At 37.5% G+C, this 11839-nt stretch overlaps 2 protein-coding genes across 2 annotated transcripts; both read left to right on the forward strand.

The window, feature by feature from the left end:
* Nucleotides 1–1821: 1821 nt before the first annotated feature.
* Nucleotides 1822–6083, forward strand: LOC124863417 (inward rectifier potassium channel 16-like). The gene is made up of 2 exons (XM_047357779.1): nt 1822–1892; nt 4756–6083. Exon 2 carries the CDS (start codon nt 4781–4783, stop codon nt 5921–5923), a length of 1143 nt encoding a protein of 380 aa, XP_047213735.1. The 5' UTR covers nt 1822–1892; nt 4756–4780; the 3' UTR covers nt 5924–6083.
* A 1515-nt stretch (nt 6084–7598) lies between these two features.
* LOC124863225 (inward rectifier potassium channel 2-like) lies at nt 7599–11053 on the forward strand. The gene is made up of 2 exons (XM_047357522.1): nt 7599–7734; nt 9343–11053. The coding sequence occupies exon 2, from the start codon at nt 9577–9579 to the stop codon at nt 10885–10887; it is 1311 nt and encodes a 436-aa protein (XP_047213478.1). The 5' UTR covers nt 7599–7734; nt 9343–9576; the 3' UTR covers nt 10888–11053.
* Nucleotides 11054–11839: the final 786 nt, after the last annotated feature.

The raw sequence follows: 11839 nt of genomic DNA on the forward strand, positions 1-11839 counted from the left end.
TGAATGAAGGTTGCAGTTTACAGGTGGGTAAAGTTCCCTTGGTTTTGCAGTGGTCTTTCGGTCCCACTGGTTCTTGTTCTTGGGTCTGTTCAGTGTTTTTGGCCTGTGCCCTTCTTTCGCTGTTGTGATGTACAATTTTTTTTATTTTGCCTATTTATCGTTGTTTTTGTAACTAGTGCTGTTACTCCTATGCTTTTGCCTTTCTTTTCCTCTCCCATGTCATCTTTGTAATTCCCACACCAATGCACAGATTTGTAGGCATCTTGAGGTTAGGCGCCTTGCCCACCTCAATATGTGGTAGGGGGAAGCTGGAATAGAATCCACAACTTTCAGATTGCAAGACGACTATTTTTCCCAGTAAGATGGCCTTTTTTGTCTCTTTATATCTGCCACAATCTGTCTACTTTGTTGCCAGAAGCTTATGCAAATTATTGTCCCTTCAGTTCAATAAAGTTAATATTGCAACTGGGGCAGTATGCTCTCCCCTTTTGTAGAGCTTTTTTTTTTTATTGCACACTATTAGTACTTCTTTTCCCTAACGTTTTAACTGCATACAAGACTCCCTCCTTACTTGGTTGGGCATAGCAGCACTCTGTAAAGGGTTTAAAATTAAATGCAAGATTTGTTTGGCTTACATTTCGTAAATAATCTTAGAGTTGCAGCATTCTGTACTTGTCCTGTTTGACTGAGATTTTTTCAAAGTCCTTGGAAGTGTACAAAAAGCCTATTCATGAACAAAGTTACTTGGCAGTTATGCAAAATGTTTTTGTCTACACTGTGATCGGATTTGACACATCAGATCTCTTGTATCTTTTTGCATACACACTCCTCTGAAATTCAGAGGAGTGTGTATGCCAATTCTGTTCTTCCTAAATAAAGATTTGTCAAACCGTAGAGGCTGCAGCAACAGAGTTTTTTTCACAGCAGAGGCCTTTTTAGGAAGTCCTGAAGTTGTACAAACATGCACAAACACAAAAAACAGCACACTTTTTTTCATATTATTTTCCTGCTTTTTGGATGTTGGTTATTTTAATTTCATTTTTCCTAAATGTGAACAAATTGTTTTGCTTTGTGTATTATATTTGAAGTTTAAAAATATTATTTTGTCTGTCTATTTTTGTCTATTCATAATAAAACCATTATCTGTAAATGATAAACTGTTCAGCAGCAGTTATCTCCCAATAGGATGTCTCTGATCAATGTTTTCACTCACCAAAATCAGTAATGAATCAGATAGCTTAACCTCCATGAATGGATCACTGCATCACACCCTATTCTTAAACACACAACGATGCTGTTTTGGTTTTGTTGACCTATTTTGCAACAACCTTAGATGCACTCTGCAGCTGCTATAAAGGTGAATTTAAAAGTTAACTCCCATCCCAGTAGTTCAGGTGTGATGTTGTCTTAGAACTAAATTGTGGACCATTTGGACAAAAAAATCCTTCTTCCAGTGAAAGCATTTCAACCTGACTGATCAAATTTTAACTTCCTGTCTAATGAATTGTGAAAATTTGCAGGAAATCCTTAAAACAACATCCTGAAAATATCAATATTATTGCTTGCTTTTCTTATCTTGTGGAACACTAGGCTGATTGTAAAAATTCCTCTTTCACCATCCGAGGACAAGAACATTAGGGTTTTTTGTCTTGAGGAACCTCTAAAATATTACATAGGGCACCAATCCCAACAGGGTGTCTATTGCACTTTGAGACGGAAATAATTGCTGTGATATCAGATAAAAAAATGGGACTTTGCCTCAGGATCAGGCCAGCCCCCAACAATGTCAAGTTCTTCTACCATTTGAAGGTTACTGAAGCACACAGTGTTTAGAGCTCAGAGGAGCTTATGGTCTTCACGACACCAGACCCTGTCTGATTTCTACTCTGCAAGTAAGTTTATAATTCAAACCTTTCATTTTTTTTTAGTGCCCAGACTGATGCATTGAAAAGTACCTAATTTGAAAAAAGGTATGGTAATATGCAGCCCAACACTTTTTACATCATACATCAACAACTATGAAAATGTGTAAAATGCAGCTTTAGTGAAATATTCTTTTAGCTTTTTGAGATAAAAGCTGAAATGAGATAACTGATTAAATTTTTTGAATAATATTTAGAGTGAAAGAGCTTTTTTGTGGGATCATTATTAAGACCTAAGCTTACCTTGTATTAACGTTGCTTGTTATCGTTCTCAATCTTTGCCCATCATGATAATTAAAAAAAATACAAAATAAGTGTTAAATAACAGAAGTTAATTTTGCATTTGAAAACAATCACGAGATTAAGCAAAAACTCAGCACATTTAAATTCTTCATGGTGGTCAAAACGTCCTTGCTCACTTTTTTCTTAGACATTAATATCCTTGTCCACTCTCATGCAGAGATAATTAACTGTTTACTGACTGCTTACAAAATGTGTAACTGTAAAATATATGACCATTAAAAAACCAGATATAAACTTTGTTGGATTTTGTTGCTGAAGTTCTTTTCTATTACGGTAGAAATATTCATGTTTTTTCATAGATGTTCTTTAGTCTCTTTTACTTAACTAAACACTTTGCCTACTCACCAACAGTAGCCTTTCCTGGCCTACGATAATATCTGACTAACTGAAATACTGTTTTAATCACACTTGGCACTACTGCACAGTATAACTAACAGAGTCTGAAATCTTTACGTCTTTGGTTCTACAATTAAACCTTACAAGGAGTTAAAATTAGAACACATGATAAACCGTTCATCATAAACAGCAATAAACATTAGCCACACATTCTCATCAAACTCAGTAAGGCAATAAAAGCTCAGGCTGACTGACAAGAAGGACATTCTTTATTATTGATTAGTGAGAAATAAACCAGATAGTGAACTTGGTATCAGTGGCACATCAAACAGCTGTCAGTGAAAGGAAATGATAGAAATTTGCCGGCTTTTGTTCTACATGTTTCTGGAAAATGGGGACGTGCAGTTAAAGTTTGACATTTCAGGTAACCTTTGGAGGTGAAAGCTATTAGAAGTGGTGACAGGTCAATAATTTACCCCTAAAGAACCAAAACCTATTAATAAGAACAGCAAACTGAGGTCGATTCTACGTAATTGCCCAGGCTTGATGGTGGAGAAAAATATCTATTTAACTTTCTTTAACCTTTTTCGTACACTTTTAAGGAAAGGTCAAAAAGACACTTTTTGCTGTTTACTTGATCCTGTTTGGAAGATTACCGAACAAAATATAATACAAAAAAAGGTAAACCCGACAGATTAAAAGGAGGTTTTCTTTTAGTAGGAATAGATTTCAGTAACCCAAAATGTAATTAATCCTATCAGTGGGTCAGGGTCAAATACTACAATAATAGGAAAATGAACATCTCCATGCCTAACAGTAATGTCAAAACAGTGACTCTAGTTCAATGGGAAGAGTAGTCATTTTACTGTAAATTTGTGGGTGCAATAGTTCATTCCGCTGGTCACGCGTGGATGTGTCAATCGGAAAGCACTTAACCTTAAGTTACCAAGCAATCTGCGTATCAGTACATGAATGCGAGTGCAGCTGGGTGAATGTGGCTCCCTGGTGTAAACTTGCGAGAGGTGGGTATGGATATATGTATACGCCTAATCCTGTTTTAATAAAAAAAACTAAACTAAATTGGATTCAGTACCTTCTAGAGCCATGTTTGTAGTAATACCTTGAAAACATTGTTTTGTGTATGACTTTATCAGCCTCTCACATCCTTCTGAAGAAACTTTGTCCCACTTGTCTTTCAAATGTTGTTTCATTTCAAAACTGGTTGCAGGCATTTGTTTCTGCATAGCTCACTTAGATTACAGCCTTTTATTCAAGTTGAAGTCTAGACTTTGACTGTGCAATTGCAACATACTGTTAATCTGTTCAGCTATTTTCTTGTACATGTGTTGCTTTATTTGTTATCTGTCTTTTTATGATTATGCAATTTTGTCCAGGTTTAGCCAACTCAATGAAAGCAAGGTGACCGCAAGTGGCTGCAAAACAAAACTTAAATTATTAACCCTCCACTACCGTGCCTGATAGTTGTCATGATTAGTTAGGGTCATTGTTTCTGTCTTGCCTACTAAGACTACTACTGCATTAACTCACCCCAGAATACTTCATACTGTATACTTCATGAAATCTGCCAAAGGTCCTGCATCTGTAGAGGTAATAACACTTGATGATGAACATTAGACCACGTGTGTTTAATTACTTTTTCTCATGAGGGTGCATGCAATGCCATCACAGAAATCTACAATAATACATTGCAGTCTATAACTATTAGAACAAAGGTTTTCTGGAATATATTATCAATATCTTATTAAGGACAAAAAATAGGGAAGATACTTAAATTGATGAGATGGAAAAATAACCATAAAACACATCTGAAAAGAATAGGGTAAAGTGGTTGTTGAGCTGATAAGTCGAAAGGGCATTTATATGACACACTTCTGTGGCTCTAAATTAGTAGTAGGCCTCTGTTAAACAACTATTTAATAAAACTGTGCAAAGCAGTAAGAGAAACAACAAATATAGATTAACATGCAACAAATCTTTTCAGAATGTATAATGGTGATTTAATAGAATGTTTTATTATACTGTATTTGATAATATACATAAGCAGAAACAACGGTCATGTTCGACAAAGGTAATTAGGATATTGTCTTTCATATGCACACGCCATAATTATACTGTGGTGTAAAATACTAAGATCCTAATCTGTATTTCCATCTCATCTTTTTATTTCCACAAGAAACTGAAAGGCACCCATTACCAACATGAGCACCAAAAGAGAAGAGCAGATCATTGACACCTACTACACCTCAATTCATACTCTGCACAGGAGAAATGCAAATGAAGGAAGGTGGCTTCGCTACATGCAGAAAGATGGCCGTTTCCTGGTGTCATTCCGGAAGTGCCCTGGAGATTGGAGCCCATATTTACAGGACATCTTCACCACCCTCATAGAGATTCGCTGGAGGATAATGTTCCTTGTCTTTTCCCTTTCTTACATTCTTTCTTGGATCTTCTTCGGTCTTCTTTATTGGCTCATTGCCTATATAAATGGAGACACCCAGAGTGTAGATAACAATCCTTGCATGGATAACGTGCGTGGCTTCACTGAAGCATTTCTGTTTTCAATGGAGACCCAGGCAACTATTGGTTATGGCCACAGGGGGATAACTGAAAACTGCATTGGGGCTATTATTGTGTTTACTATCCATGATGTTTTTAGCTGCCTTCTTGACACCATTGTCATTGGCATCGTTGTGGCTAAAATGGCATCTGCTCGAAAAAGGGCTCAAACGGTGGGTTTCAGCAGTTGTGCTGTGGTCAACCTTCGAAATGGGGATCTGTGTCTGTCATGGCGCCTCGGAGACTTCAGGGGTAATCACATCCTTGAGGGATTTATCAGGGCCCATCTTGTCCGCTATGTGAAGCAGAGAGAGGGTTCTGTTGTGATGTTGTACCAGGAATTGGACCTCGAGAACCCTCATGTTGTCCTTGCAGTGCCTACAACAATTATTCACAAACTAAAACCAGGGAGTCCCCTTTATAGGATGACTCCAGATGACTTGCAGGAGGAGCACTTTGAACTGGTTGTCTGCTTTACCTACACTGGGGACTCCACAGGGTTGCTTCACCAGACACGCGTGTCCTACACTCCTGCAGACATTCACTGGGGGCAACTTTTCCAGGATATGCTGAAAGTGGGCAAGAGACACTACAAGGTGGACTATGCTCTGTTTAATGAGACCACCTGGGTTTCAGTACCCATGCTCTGTGCAGAGGCTTATGAAAGAGAGAGGAGACATCCTAATGAGGACGATTCCCTCATACCACCAGTCACAGAGAATGGAAACATCTACTGGGCCACCATTGACTGCCCTGAGGAGGTGGTTGTGCGAACATCTTTGTAAAGAAAGAAAGAAATATGCATTGTGTAAATTAATTTGAATGTCTTTGTATATAAAATTACATCACATTTTTTAATATATTGGTTTATGCTTTGTAATCAATACGTTGTGTATTTGACAACCAAATGTAAATTCAATAAAGCATTTACTGTTGGTCACTTAACATGGTATATCTTTACTTAATGTCAAAGCAAGCATATCAATTTTTTTAATGCCAAAGACTTAAGAATAGACAGAAATAGCATTGCCACACTGTGAAGGGAAAGTTACAGTTTTGTTAAGCTTATCAGCAGTTTATTATAATTTAGGTGTTTAATATATGAATGCTATAAACATATTTTACATCTGACACAGCTTACAGTGACTTTTTCCTCATTTTGTCATATTAACACCACAAACTTCATTATATTTTTGATTGAATTTTATGTGATAAACCAACATATCACAGAGCAAAATTAAATTGGAACTCTTTTAAGTTTTGTACAAAATTAGCCCAATCATAGTCAGACAGAATGGATTGCATCTAAGAGGATAATTTTTCAAGTCTTGCCTTAAAATTTTCATTTGCAGTTTAGTTTGGACTTTGACTGGGCCATTTTACCTCATGAATATGGTCTGATCTAAACCATTCCACTGTAACTCTAGCAGTTTTTATAGGAAAAAATAAAACAAATTACTGTCATTTTAAAAATAAGCATTGAAATAAAGAGGATATATTTCAATGTATAGGTCACAGGATATTGATGACTGCAAATCCCTTGACATTGCCAAATAGTTTGTTTCTATCACTTATTTAGCATACATATGTAATATAGCTATTATTACTAAACAGAAATATTACAACATACTCTTATTTTAGTGAGTATGTTACATATTAGATGTAATAAAATATCAATCCGTTCCAGTGCAACTTTATTTATAAACCACTTAAAAACTATTACAGACGCCAAAGTGCTGTACAGATAAAAGCAAAATATAAACCAAAAAATTCTAAATGAATAAAATTAGAAAATAAACCGACATAAAAAAATCATAAGATCAGCATACAACTAACACCCCACAATTGTCTGAAAATGTCATCGAAATACGTTCAGAACTTTTAATTTAATTAATTTTATTTATTTATTTTGTTTTTCTTGCAAATGAAATGCGAATGACACATCTCCATGGCGGAGGTGATAATAAGGAAGAGGAAATATTGATGTAAGCTTGTATATACCGTGCGAAATTGGTTGTTATCTCTGCCTGTTTATTGCAACCTCCTTATTTTCTGATAAATTTAAGAGGTGAACGGCTTAGTTTCCGTGTGTATTCATATTAGAATTTTCACGTTTGGCCTCACAATATGGAACAAGCGCAACATGTTTACAGCTTAACAGCGCCACCCTGTGTTCAGCTATTGTATATGCTGCCTGTGGGTGCTAAATTTGCCTTTCTACACTTGGTTTATTTTCCATTCCAACTGATGTTTTTTTCACAGGCAGGACGAATAAGCCAAATTTCCCTAAATACGAAACAAGACTAAATAAAACGGTCAAATCCACAAACCGGCGCTTATGCTTCCTATTGGCTGTTTTCGCATCGGGGGCGGGGTTTTGTAGACACGTGTTTCACAAAGTCTTGTCTTGGGAACCTCAACTATCTGCTTCAGTATCGCTGCAGAGGGTTATGGCTGGAATCAAAGCTGCTCACGGGAAACGAGGAGAAGATAAAAAACGGGACAAAATATTAAGAGAGGGGAGGAGTACAAATCTGGCGCAGATCCGAGTTATAACAGCGAGAGAAGATCCAGTTTGCGCTCCAAGATCCAACAGGTAGGTGAAATCTCTGTTATTGAAAATATAACAATCAAATTTCTTGAATGCAAACATTTATGATATGTGATGACTTATTTCACCTGAAACAAAAGTTCAGTTTCAATGTTCTACGATGACTTAAACATATATTTTATGTTTGTAGACATAATTTATTCCCATCCTTTACATAGATTGATGGACTGAGTGCGCTGTGAAAAAGTCTTTTAAATGCTTTTCTGATCCTGTTACGAAAAAATGAAAAATGTAAAAAAATACCGAACCTAAAATTTTATTAATCATTTCACATAGGAAAAAAAACACTAAAATAATGAATTTAAACATATCTTTAGCACATAGTTATTGATTTGCTAAATACAAAACAGAGCAGCTTTATATAACCACTTTCCATCTGCTACAATAGTTTGCTCCATCCGATAGCAAATGCAAAACAAACAATCAGACTGTGCAGACTCCGCCAAGTCTTCATGTCTTCTGTCACCATGCAACAAACAACCGTGTTTGGTGACATGATGTAGAGCGGACAAGAAGCAAACAATGTTTCTTGTAAGGAGCTGATGATTGAGGCAGTGTAAATCTCTAAAGCCAGAGATGGGATTTTTTGCAAAGATTAACCTGTGAACTGTTATGTTTGCACTTACTTTAGGGCCACAGTACACCAGAATGCTAACGAATTGCTAACTTATTGAAGCTTGTACCAAATCTAGTTTTGTCACTCAAATTAGCTCATTTTTGAGTTTTATTTTCATTTTATTTTTTCAGAAAATATACATTTAACTTTTAAAATAACTAATTTATGCAATTTAGGATATTTATATAGTGTAATTTAAATCCCATATAAATTATTCATAATTTAATAGGGATTTAACAAAATAAATCCTATATTTTCAGCTCCTTCCTGTCGATCCTGCTGTGAAATCATTAGTTGAAAAAAAAATGCTGGTTATGGGAGACCTGTGGGACTTATTAATGTACTTGCACACAATACTGAAAAAAAGAAGCATACATCTGCCTATGTTTTACTTAAAAAACAGTTAAGCACGAGAATTTATTGAAATATCATTTTAGCCTTTTAACACTTGGAGAAAAGAATTACCATCAGATAAAAAGCGGAACCAGTGTTATGTTAGAACTAGTAGAGCACATCAGGCTGCATGTCCATTGCATTTTGTAGCCTCTGGTGTTGTATTTAATGGGGCTGTCATACCACTTGCACCATGTCAATACCTTTTCTGTTTTGCTGTCCTTGATGCTTTGTTACACAAAGTGCAAGGTTACTGGTTTAATAATAATGCTTCTTTTAAATTTGTAATCAAAATAGCTAATAGAATAAATACAATATTTCAGTGAACAGGCTTTAAGCTTATCTGATGTGTACAGATTAACAGCTGTAAAGTCTGAATGACATATAACTACTGAGCAGCAACTTGCACTGTGACGTTTTTGCAGAAATTTGCTGAAATCGGATTAATTTTAAATATACATTCATTTAATATACACTGTAACATGTTTGCATTCACAAGAATAATACTGTTAATTTGGAGCATGCAATGGATTATTCAGACAGTATGTGCTTACTTGCTTCTTTTTTGTCTTTATATTTCATAGCCCCTTTTACTGATGAGGTTCGAAGCAAGTGTCAGAGAGGATTGAACTGCCCTCATCAACGGTGCACAGCACTGCCAGAGAAGCACGGCCTCCCCACAGGCCCAAGTCCTGTTGATCACATTTTCTGCCCTAGTTTGTCATCCAGAGAAAACAAAACTGTTTCTCCAACGCTTCTATCAAAAACTGAGACTGTTTTCTAAAGCAGAAGCGGCCCAGTCCCCGCAGTTGGAAGTGATGGGGAGCCTGCGTAGCCATCGTTACAGTATTGTGTCCTCGGAGGAAGATGGCATGAAGCTAGCGTCCATCGTTGTTCCAAATGGTTACGGGAATGGCAACGTAAACAAGGGGCACACGGAGCGTCAAAGCCGCTTTGTAAGCAAGGATGGCCACTGCAATGTGCAGTTTATCAATATGAGCGAAAAAGGCCAGCGTTACCTGGCAGATATCTTCACCACTTGTGTGGACATTCGCTGGCGCTGGATGTTTGTCTTATTCTGCCTGTCTTTCCTTTTGTCATGGTTGTTTTTTGGACTTGTCTTCTGGGCAGTGGCACTGGTGTATGGGGATTTGGAGAATGAGACTCAATTATGCGTTTCCAATGTGGACAGCTTCACAGCAGCCTTTTTGTTTTCAGTCGAGACCCAAACCACAATTGGGTACGGTTACCGCTATGTGACAGAGGAATGTCCAATTGCTGTTTTTACGGTGGTGTTTCAAAGCATTGTGGGCTGCATTATTGATGCTTTCATTATTGGTGCCGTCATGGCCAAGATGGCAAAGCCCAAGAAGAGGAATGAGACTCTGGTGTTCAGTCACTATGCCACAGTAGCAATGAGGGACGGTAAACTTTGCCTGATGTGGCGGGTGGGAAATCTGAGGAAGAGTCACCTGGTAGAGGCTCACGTCAGGGCCCAGCTCCTCAAGTCCCGCACCACAGCGGAGGGAGAGTTCATCCCTCTGGATCAGGTAGACGTAGACGTTGGCTTTGACAGTGGGATTGACAGAATCTTCCTTGTGTCTCCAATCACCATTGTGCATGAGATTGATGAGGACAGCCCATTCTACGAGATGAATAAGCAGGAGCTGGAAACCTCAGAGTTCGAGATTGTTGTGATTCTTGAGGGCATGGTGGAAGCCACCGCTATGACAACTCAGTGTCGAAGCTCCTATGTGGCCAACGAGATCCTCTGGGGCCATCGCTTTGACCCAGTGCTCTTTGAAGAGAAGAACTACTACAAAGTAGACTACTCTCGATTTGACAACACTTACGAGGTGCCCAGCACTCCCACCTGTAGCGCCAGGGAGCTGGCTGAGAAGAGGTCCAATGCTTCCAGCATGAGGAACTCCTTTTGTTACGAGAATGAAGTGGCTCTTGAGAAAGTTGAGCTGGAGGAGGGGTTTGAGGAGGACAACGGCAGATTGATGAGGGACGTTGAGGTTTGTGCTCTTGAGGACACAAGCACAGATTTGGTTTCAAGTCCCGAATGCACCCTGGACTCTTTGCCTTTTGATGCAAGACCTTTGACGGCAGAATCAGAGATTTGACTGCAAGGGGTACTAAATGGGCTTTATTTTTAACCTGGTTGATATTTTTAATAATTGCATGAAGTTTGGGAGCCACCAGGGTTTAAAAGTCTCTGTGCAGAACACCAAATATTAACTTGTTATATAATTTACATTGACACTGCTTGCATAGATTTTGTTATAAAATGGGTTACATGTCATCAAGCACACAGAGTGCAGTATGTTTCTCCTAAAATAATTCAATTTTAAATATTTAAGTAACAAGCTAAGTTCCATTTTATTAATTACATATTCCTTGTTTGCACATTTTGCATTAAGCATCTTGAACTTCATATTTTTTGTTGTTTTATAGTTGTTGCACAGGGTTGTGTAGTTCAAAAATAAAATAAATGCTTTGAAAGTAGTTTTCAAACTTGTTTTAAAGGCTATTAAGTCAAATTACCAACACAAAATTGGGCTTTGACTGTTAATGAGCTGGTCTCTTAACGAAAAAAACCTCCAGTCTTCTAAAATGTGCTTGTTTCATGGTCAAATAAAAATCAAGTAGGATTTGCACAAATTCTGAGTACACTATGCTCATCCTCAACCTATCATCTTGTCCATGTGGAGTCTTTTGCAACGTGTGCCTTAACAAAAGTTCTTGCTCCCCATAGACGAACTCAGCTAGTTTGGCTTTGATTGAGCACACACTGCATTAGATCTCATAGTGCGAAGACGCATGAAGATATGATTCATTGTTGCAGATTTCTGCCAGGTTTTTGTGTTTTAATGTGCAATACTGTCAGCTGTTAGGAAGAGACATGAGTCCCGATCGCAAGCCAAGGCAATGAATGTTAAAGATAAGTGCTGCTAAGTTACATATTGTATAGACAGAAATCTCAGAGCCAAACTGTATTATTGTTATTGTTTTCAGATTGCAGATTGCACATTAGTGTTTTATCTAGCTGTAGACAAGCATAATTATGTGAAGTGT

Source organism: Girardinichthys multiradiatus, chromosome X (assembly GCF_021462225.1).
Source record: "Girardinichthys multiradiatus isolate DD_20200921_A chromosome X, DD_fGirMul_XY1, whole genome shotgun sequence".
NCBI lineage: Eukaryota > Metazoa > Chordata > Actinopteri > Cyprinodontiformes > Goodeidae > Girardinichthys > Girardinichthys multiradiatus.

Excerpts from the sequence above, each read along its gene's own strand:
- LOC124863225 (XM_047357522.1), top strand. The coding sequence starts at position 9,577 with ATGGGGAGCCTGCGTAGCCATCGTTACAGTATTGTGTCCTCGGAGGAA.
- LOC124863417 (XM_047357779.1), top strand. The coding sequence starts at position 4,781 with ATGAGCACCAAAAGAGAAGAGCAGATCATTGACACCTACTACACCTCA.